The sequence below is a fragment of the Lycium barbarum genome, chromosome 5 (genome assembly GCF_019175385.1).
Source record: "Lycium barbarum isolate Lr01 chromosome 5, ASM1917538v2, whole genome shotgun sequence".
Classification (NCBI taxonomy): domain Eukaryota; kingdom Viridiplantae; phylum Streptophyta; class Magnoliopsida; order Solanales; family Solanaceae; genus Lycium; species Lycium barbarum.
Genome location: NC_083341.1, coordinates 12,223,625 through 12,234,349, shown reverse-complemented (window position 1 = coordinate 12,234,349; position 10,725 = coordinate 12,223,625). Strand labels below are relative to the sequence as shown.

General features: G+C 34.3%; 1 protein-coding gene across 1 annotated transcript; it reads left to right on the top strand.

Moving 5' to 3' along the window:
- The first annotated feature begins 2,856 nt into the window (after positions 1–2,856).
- LOC132639203 (uncharacterized) lies at positions 2,857–3,750 on the top strand. The gene is made up of 2 exons (XM_060355673.1): positions 2,857–3,181; positions 3,578–3,750. The coding sequence occupies exons 1-2, from the start codon at positions 2,857–2,859 to the stop codon at positions 3,748–3,750; spliced, it is 498 nt and encodes a 165-aa protein (XP_060211656.1).
- Positions 3,751–10,725: the final 6,975 nt, after the last annotated feature.

The window sequence follows — 10,725 nt, the reverse complement described above, 5'->3', positions numbered from 1 at the left end:
CATGGTATATATCATATACTGATAGGGTATCATAAAAGATTGATTCATTCCTTCAAAAAATACTACTCAGCGCTCTATGATACCCACATAGTATATCATATACTGACAGGTATCATAGAGGACTGCCAGTTCATTCCTTCAAGAAAAACACTTAGCCCTCTATGATACCAACCTTATATATATCATATACTGATAGGGTATCATAGATGAAAGATTCATTCCAACACTACTCATTTCTTTGTGATGCCCATATGGTATAAATCATATACTGACAGGGTATCATAGAGGAATGGCTCATTTCTTCAATAAAAACACTAATAAGTCCTTTATGATACCCTCATGGGATATATCATTTAGGACAGGTTCGTTTTTTCAAGAAAAACACTCCACATTCCTCTATGATACCCCGATGGTATATATCATATACTTATAGGGTATCATAGAGGACTGGTTCATTCCTTCAAGAAAAACACAACTTAATCCTATATGATATCCACATGATATATATATATATATATATATATATATATCATATACTTACAAGGTATCATGAATGAATGACTCACATGATATATCATATACTGACAAGATATCATAGAGGACCGACTTATTCTTAAAAAAAAAAAAGGCTTAATCATCTATGATACTCACATGCCATATACTTATAGGGTATCATAGAGACTAATTCATTCGTTCAACAAAAACACAGTGCAATCCTCTATGATACCCACATGATATATATCTTATATTGATAGGGTATCACAATAATTGATTCATTCCTTCAAGAAAAACACAACTCAATCCTCTATGATACTCGTATGGTATATATCATATACTTACAACGTATCATAGGGACTAATTCATTCTTTATCAAACATAATGATACCAACCTGGTATATATCATATACTGACAGAGTATAATTGAGGATTGATTCATCCCTTCAAGAAAAGACAACTCAATCCTCTATAATACCCACATGGTATATATCATATACTGATAGGGTATCATAGAAGGGCTAGTTCATTCCTTCAAGGAAAACATAACTCAATCCTCTATGATACCCACATGCAGGGGCGGAGCTATCAGGTCCTTTCACCGAAAAATTACATTGTGTAGGTATGTGAAATTCTAGTTTTATACATATATGTAACAGTATTGACACCTCTTGTAACAAGTTGAAGGGTTAGCCCAGTGGTTAAGAGGTTTCAAAGGCTCCCCAAGGTTGCGTGTTCGATCCCAGTTCGCGAAATAGTTTTTTTTTTTTTTTTTGACTTCAGTCATTGGCTTTTTTTCCGTTTTTAAATAACTGAGTTGAAACGACGATGTAGGCTTTATCTTTAAAATAAAAAACGTAACTACTGAGCATGAATAAGGGATTAAACAAATATCCAATTCTAGAAAAGAAACGTGATCCGAGGAATTAAACAAATCCCCAATTTCTGCTCATCACTCATACCTATGTCTGCCGTTGATCGCTCATCAACAAGCTTGTCGCTCATCTTCATCATGGCAACGGTAAGTTAGTCTTCATCCTTTATTTCTTGCTGTCTTTTTCTTTTTCCTCTCTTTAAATTTTCCTTTTCTTTTTGACGTTAGTTTTGTAGTCGGATTTTAGCCGAATATAACATGTGCAATTACGGTTCAGTATTATATTTTTACAAACTTTTAGAGTGTGATATGTTTGTACTAATTATTTTCTTGCCATCGAAAATTATAGGCCCAACATTGACTAGCTCATAATTCCTACACGTTCAAGAAAAGTTCCAACTTCTAACTGGCATATACAACAAAAACTTCTAAGTTTTGTGGTCGGTTTATTTTGATTTGAATTCAGTTGATTTGTGCCATAGGTGTTAATCGACATTGTGGTTCTGGTTTGGTTTATTTCTCTGAAAGTATTGTGGTGCTATTTGATATTACCTTTTGGGTGATGAAGCCTGAAGGGTGTTGTTGATTTAGCTGATTGTTGCTATATTTCTACTTCTCTAGTCTAACTAATTTTTATTCTATAATTCAGTCTCAAAAATCGCTGAAGAAGTATTTTTTCAAAGTACCAATATCAAATTTGGCCTGTCATAATCAACCTAATTGGGAAGAAAATGCCAACCAATTGGAAGTACCATTGCATTCTTCTAAAAGACAAGAAACTGATTTAGAAAATGCCAATCAATCGGAAGTACCATTGCATTCGTCTCAAAGACAAGAAATTGATTTAGATTCTTTAGAGTACGATCCGGCGAAAAGACCTCAAATCTTGGACTATCATCCAAACCATCGTGATGTAATTAGGAGAGCATACATTCGATAAGGCCTTTGTCAACCTGAGAATCATATCTTTCCTCCAACAGATTTTTATAGAGATATGCGCCGTTTTAATCCTAAATGGTTTGAGGATTATCCTGATTGGTTGGAGTATAGCGTAAGTAATGATGCAGCATATTGTTTGTATTGTTATTTATTTAAAGATAGTAACATTCATCAAGGTGGAGGTGATGTATTTTCGACCATAGGATTTAAGAGCTGGAATAAAAAGAAAAGTTTGTGGACACATGTTGGTAAGCCGAATAGCATTCATAACCAGCAAAAAAGGAGATGTGAAGATCTAAGTTGACAACAACAGTCTATTATATTTGCATCTGAGAGCGGGCAATCTGATCAATTTAAGCCTGAGTACTGGCTTCGCTTAACTGCTTCAATTGATGTAGTAAGACTTCTTGTGAATCAAGGATTTGCATTTTGGGGTCATGATGAATCTAAATCATCACTTAATAGGGATAATTTTCTTGAAATTCTATCATGGTATGCGAAACACTGTGATAAAATTCATGATTATGTATTCGAACGTGCTCCTCAGAATGACCTCTCCAATGATTCAAAAAGATATTGTGATTGCATGTAAGATAGAGACCATTAAAGCTATCATTGAGGAATTAAATGGTGACTACTTTACCTTATTAGTTGATGAATCTTTGGATGTGTCACGTAAGGAGCAAATGGCTGTTGTTTTACGATATGTTGATCGAAAGGGATTTGTGATGGAGCGATTGATTGATATTGTACAAGTTGAAGATACTAGTGCTTTATCTCTAAAGAGTGCAATTGTCAATTTACTTTCTCAACATTCATTGAGTCTATCTTATGTGCGTGGGCAATGTTACGATGGGGCAAGAAATATGCAAGGTGAGATAAAAGGCCTTAAAAAGTTGATTAGGCAAGAAAGTTTCTCAGCACATTCTATTTATTGTTTTGCTCATCAACTTCAACTAACTCTTGTTGCGGTTTCTAAAAAAATGTATTTATTTGGAAACTTGTATTATTAGTTTCAAATGTTTTGAATGTGTTGGGAGCTTCTTTTAAGCGTATGGATGAATTTCGAGAATCTCAAAAAGAAAAAATTCAAGATGCATTATATGGGTGAACTTACAACAGATAGAGGCTTGCATCAAGAACTTGGTCTTATAAGAGCTGGTGATACTCGTTAGGGATCTCACTACAAATCCTTTTGTAATTTTATTCTTATGTTTGGCTCTATTATTGATGTTCTTAATGCACTTGTTATTGATGCATATTCTCTAGATGAAAGTGCTAAGGCAACAAGATATCTTGAAGCTTGTCAAACATTTAAGATTGCTTTTATGTTGCATTTGATGAGAGATATCTTAGGAATCACAGATGAGCTTAATAAATCGTTACAAAAGAAAGAACGAGATATTGCAAATGCTATGCTACTCGTTGAAGTAGAAAAATGAAGGTTGCAATCGTTAAGGGAGGATGACTGGGATGCGCTTATTAATAAGGTATCTACATTTTGTATCAAGTATAACATTTTGATACCTAATTTTGATGAGCTATATGTTAACTCTGGAAGATAACGGCGTAAACCTGCTAATCATACAGTCTTACATCATTATCGTTATGATGTGTTCTACAAAATTATTGATTGGCAACTTCAAGAACTCAATGATCGTTTTAACGAGGTGACTACTGATTTGCTTCATGGAGTTGCTTGTTTGAATCCAATTGACTCATTTTCTAGTTTTAAAATCAGGAAGATAATGAGAATGACTGAATTATATCTTGATGACTTTGATGAATTTAGTAGGTGCTCTTGAGAATCAGCTTGCGGCATACATTATTGATGTCCGTGATATTGATGAAAGGTTCGCCAATCTGAATGGACTTTGTGATCTCTCAAGAAAACTAGTTCAAACGAAGAAGCATTTAAACTTTCCTCTTGTATTCCACTTAGTGAAATTTTCTTTGCTTCTACCAGTTGCCACTGCATCAGTTGAAAGAGCGTTTTCGGCAATGAAGTTTACTAAGAATGACATGCGGAATCGGATGAATGACGGACTTTTGAGCGGCTGCTTAGTTCCTTATGTAGAAAAGATGTATTTATTAATATTTCTAATGATGCTATTGTAAAAACATTTCAAGTGATGAAACCTCGTCAATTATAGTTGTGATATTGTAATTACATTCTGCTTTCACTAACAAAGTTTATTTTGTTGGCTTTTTCACGTGTTTACTTCTTTATATTTTGGTACCCCTTAATGAAAATTCTAGCTCCGCCACTGCCCACATGGTATATATCATATACTAATAGGTATCATGAATGATTGACCCCGCATGATATATCATATGGTGACAAGATATCGTAGATGACTTTCTGGTGCTTTTTATTTATTTTTTCTCCTTTTCAAATTTCATTTTTTAAAATTACCTTTTTCTTTACTTCTTGTTTTTTTTGTCATAATCTAATTCCACACACCTTTTGGCTCCTTCATATTTTTTTCTTTTTCTATATCAATAAAAAGATTGATATAAAACATTTGATTTTTTTTCTTTCTATATTTCAAAATCAACCTATTCTACCATTTAGTATACCAAATCAATAGCAATTGAAATATACTGTTATAGTATACTATGATACCCACATGGTATATGTCATATGCTGACAGAGTATCACAGGAGATTGGTTCATTCCATAAAAAAAATACTACTTAATCCTCTATGATACTCACATGGTGTATCACATACTGATAGTGTCATGACCCAAACCGATGAGTCGTGATGAGTGCGTGATCCCTAGTGACCAAACACCCATATACTTGTATCTGGATAACACTGAGTAACAAGGGCCCATAAATAACTCAATCTGAACTATAATAACTTATACCGTAACATCATCAAGAGATATGCATCAAGAACTATCAACCATCTGCATGCATGTATATACCAAAAAGAACAGTGCAAGCCGACCAGGCTACTACATATGCTGTACACAAAAGAATGGGACCCGACAATGTAATGGATATAAATTATTCATGATATATTGAATATAAAAATAAGTTTTTAAATAAAACATGAATCAATATATTCTATTCTCGCATATTTTCTGACAAATTCTACAGGAAGAACAGTACTGCAGAAGAATATAGAAGAAACAAATTGTCAAAGAAGTAGGCAAAGAATTCAATAGGTGCAACCACGAATTCATAAGTCATAACCATGGAGTTTTGAAATTCATGGGTGTCACCGCTTCATACTCACACCCGTCAACTGTGGGCATCAAGAAAAGAGTTGCAAAATTTACGGGTGTGACTACAGTTGTCAAACCCACACCCGTCAAGTGTTGAAATCCACGGGTGTCACCGCCACTTTCATGCTCACACCCGTCAACTATGGGCATCAAGAAAAAAGTTGCAAGTCTTTCACCTGTCAACTATTGTTATACTCTCACCTGTCAAGTAAGGTCACACATGTGAGCATTAATTCAAGGAATGCACCCGTAGGGGGGAGACACTACATTTTCCTATAAATAGAAGCATAACTTTGCTTACAAATCATCCAATAATTTAGAAGACAAAGTTTTAATCTTGTTACATTCTCTCTTCTTTCCTTTGTAGTAAAAATATTTCTCCAAGTCTTTCAATATTTCTAGCTTCTTAAATTCATATTTTCTCTTTTCTAACTCCATAATGGAGTAATCTCTTTTTGTTGGGATAGTTGAAGAAACTTGATGTAATGTTATATTACCTTATTTTAGTTATTCCTCGTCTTGATATTATTTAAGTGTCATACTTTGTGTTGGAATGATATGTTCTACTAATCATTATCGTTACTTAGTATATTTTGTGTTATGATTATAGTTATATTAATTTATACTTCTAACAAGGAGGGAAGTTAATATACTATAATAATCACATAAAATATATATGTAATAATAATTTTTAGTCATCTATTATTCCAAATCTTTGAACTTGCTTCTTTTAATCCTAATTCTCACGGAGGGGTTGTTTCAAGTTAGTTCTTAGGTTTAAATCTTTATCTTATTTCTTTCCGTCCTAATTCTCACGGAGGGACAGTCTCAAATAAGTTTATTGATTTGAGGGATCTCTATCTTATTTCTTTCAATTCTAATTCTCACGGAGGGATTGTTTCAAATAAGTTTATTGATTTAAGGACTAATCACAAGAGACCTTTATTCCTCATAACACAAATCAAGTCTAGGAACTATTTCTACTGTTTTGTGGAATTTACTAAAAAAAGGTTTTATTGTCATATATACACTAAGTGAATTCAACGACTCTCAACTCTTTCTTTTAAGATAATTTGAAAGTTGTTTCTTTTATTAAAGTAATTTACAGATTTAAGTCACTACTCTCCTTTCATCAATCTGATTCTCTCAAATAGCAACAAAAATACTACAAGTCTGTAGCATAGATTTTCCAATCTCTGTGGGACAATATCTTAAACTATATGAGAATTTGACCGAGTACGAGCAAAATTTCCTATGCATTTTGGCCTCGTCAAATTTTTGGCGCCGTTGCCGGGGATTGGCATACATCTACTTCAGACTAAGTGTTTTGTTACTAATTTGAGAACTTACGTTTATGTTTATCATTATCGATATATTCATTAGTATTATCATTACCAACTAAGTACTATTAAAATTATTTTATTTATTAATACTAGTGTTTTTATTTGTAATCATATAAATTTTCTTAAAAAAAATATATTAGTCTTCCTACAGTTTCATCGTTACATCACCGCTATTCTTACCGTCATTATAACTTTTTCTATTATCATTATATATACTTCCTTTATATAAAAATGCTATAATATTTCATTACTAGTACTACCATCTGTTATTCTCATCATTCTTGTCTATATAAAAGTGATTTTGTATTATTGGTGTTAAAAGATAGTTGTTGTTGTTGTTGTTGCCCGCTCTTCTTCAAAAGAGTTAGCATATTACGATCCAGAAATTGAAAGATCTATTCGTTTGCGCAGGAAGAAACAAACATCCGCTTCTCAAAGCATACCTCGCGAAGAAATGGAGCATCAACCAGGAGTTGAAAATCAACCACCAGGAATTCCACCACCACTTGTTCCAGAAGATCAGTTTGACGAAGTGGTTCCAAGACTAGCAAATAGAATTCTAAGGGATTATGCTAGATCCGATCACTTCAACTGTGAATCTAGTGTGAGGAACCCTTCAGTTGCAGCTAACAACTTCGAAATCAGGACTGGATTAATTCAAACAATTCAACAATCGTGTACATTCACCGGTGATCTTAGTGAAGATCCACATAGTCATTTGATTGATTTCTTAGAATTAGTTGAAACTGCTAAATATAATGGAGTATCCCCTGAAGCAATCAAGCTAAGACTATTTTCTTTTTCTTTAAAAGGAGATGCCAAGACTTGGTTGCGAAGTTTGCCTCAAGGGTCTATCACCACATGGGATCAGATGACTCAAAATTTTTTACATAAATATTTTTCCCCTGCTAAAACCACAAAGTTAAGACAAGATATTACTAATTTCTTGCAGACTGACACAGAGTCAGTTTATCTGGCTTAGGAAACATTAAAAGCAATGCTAATAAAATGTCCACATCATGACATTGCTGAACATATGCAATTGTATATTTTTTATCATGGGCTAAAACCTTCTTCTCGAAATGTGATAGATGCAGCTACAGGAGGTTCCATTATTGGAAAAACCACAGAAGAAGCTTTGCAAATGATGAATGAAATATCTGAAAATGCTATTCAATGGCCATCTGATCGTGTAATCAATAAGAAAGCTACTACTGTAATTCAAGCAGATGCTTCAAATACACTAACTCAACAAATTGCTTCTTTGGCACAAAATTTTGAATCTTTTCAGGAGAATAAACAATAGTCAAGCCAAGCTGAGGCCTGTGACATATGTGGAGGAAACCATCTAAACCATGAATGTCAAGCAAGCAATCAAAATGATAAACAGGTTAATACCGTCGGATACAAGCCATACTCTTTTGGTAGTCCATTGGCACAAAACATCCAGGCTTTCAATGGAGCAATCCAAATGGTGCTGAAAGCACCCAAAGCTTTCAAAAGCAATAGGTACAGGGTCCACCTGGATACCAAAATCAAAATCGCGGGCCATCAAATTTCAGACCATATCAACAAATAACTCCATATCAGCAGAGGCCGCAACAAGCACATACGAATCTTGATGACCTATTATATAAGTACATCAAATCCACTGATGAAAAAATGATGAGTCAAAATCCAGCTCTAAAAAATCTGGAAATTCAGTTAAGCCAGTTGGCAACTATTGTGTCCGAAAAAACTCAAGGTCCCTTACCAAGCAATACACAGAAAAATCCAAAGGAGCACCTTAAAGCCATCACTTTACGGTCAGGTAAGAACCTTGATGAACCTTACAAGGACACCCAAGAAAAGAATCAATCATCATAACAGGTAGACAAAGGTAAAAATGCTGAAACACCCTCTGAACAATCAGAAGAAAAAGAAAAGAAAATGGAAGAGGAAAATATTCTCCCTGTGAAAATTCCTTTTCCCCAAAAAATGAAGAGAGAATAGCTTGATAGTCAATTTATCAAGTTTTTGGATATTTTAAAATAAAGGAATAATACATAAAACCCCCCCCCCCCCCAACGTATAGCCAGATTAATTATGACGCACCCAACCTTTGCGGGCGACCTATTACCCCCCCTCCCTCAGTCTTAATTTTTCAGTATTTTAGTACCATTTTCTGACTGACGTCACTGACACGTCACTGTCAGTGACTCGCCATAGTTTTTTTTTTGCCACATCAGTCGAAAATGGTACTAAAATACTGAAAAATAAAGACTGGGGGGGGGGGGGTAATAGGTCGCCCGCAAAGGTTGGGTGCGTCATAATTAATCTAGCTATACGTTGGGGGGGGGGGTTTATGTATTTACCCTAAAATAAATTCACATTAATATTCCTTTTACTGATGCTTTATTACAAATGCCTTCATATGCCAAGTTTCTCATTTTGTCAAGCAAAAGAAAACTGGAAGAAGCTTCTGTGGTAGTACTTACTGAAAAATGTAGTGCTATACTTCAAAACAAACTATCACAAACGCTCGGGTATCCAGGTAGTTTTACAATTCCATGCACTTTGGGAGGAGTATATTTTGAAAAAACACTTTGTGACTCTGGGGCTTCAATAAATCTAATGCCTTTTTCTATTTTTAGAAAATTGGATCTTGGTGAAATAAAAAACACAAGTGTTTCTCTTCAGTTTGCAGATCAAAGTACTAAAAAACCTAAGGAAATAATTGAAAATATTCTTGTAAGAGATGATAAATCCCTGTGGATTTTATAGTACTTGAAATGCAGGAATGTCCTGATGAATCGATAATTTTGGGTAGACCATTTCTTGCTACAGGAAGAGCAATTATAGATGTCCATCAAGGACAATTAATTTTAAGAGTAGATGAAGAAAGAGTCATTTTTGATATGCAAAAAATGCTAAGATTTTCAGGAGATGAGACATTATCCCTATGTTTTTCAATTGACATGATTAGTGATCTTGCAGATGAATTCAAAGATGATAAATTGATTCTAGATTCTATGGAAAGATGCTTGTCCAAATCTGGCACCTCACAAGATGATGATCCCACCATCAGGAGCGAAGCTGAAATATTGGAAAAATATTATAAGGATGAGGAGATACAATCGGAAGAAGTTCAACCAAAAATTGAACTCAAAATTCTTCCTTCTCATTTGAAATATGTTTATCTTGAGCATAAATTATTTTCAGTAATTATTTCATCTTCTCTGTCTGCTGAACAGAAAGACAGTTTAATTGAAGTACTACGAGCACACAAAAGAGCCTTAGGGTGGACAGTGGCAGATATCAAAGGGATTAGTCCAGCTATTTGTACGCACAAAATGCTCATGGAAGATAGTTACAAACCAATAGTACAGCCTCAAAGGAGATTGAATCCTACAATGCAAGAAGTGGTGAAAATGAAATAATTAACCTTCTTGCGGCAGGTATCATCTACCCCATTTCAGATAGCCCTTGGGTAAGTCCTGTTCAAGTAGTACCAAAAAAATGAGGTATGACGGTCATAAAAAATGAAAATAATGAACTCATACCTACTAGAACAATTACTGGATGGAGAGTTTGTATTGATTATAGACGTCTCAATGATGCTACCAGAAAAAGTCATTTTCCTTTACCATTTATCGATCAAATGTTGGAAAGGGTAGCAGGATATGATTTTTACTATTTTCTTGATGGATATTCAGGTTATAACCAGATACCAATAGCACCAGAAGACCAGGATAAGACAACTTTCACATGTCCTCATGGAACATATGCCTATAGGAGAATGCCATTTGGTAGGAGAATGCCATTTGGTTTATGTAATGCACCTGCCCCATTTCAACGTT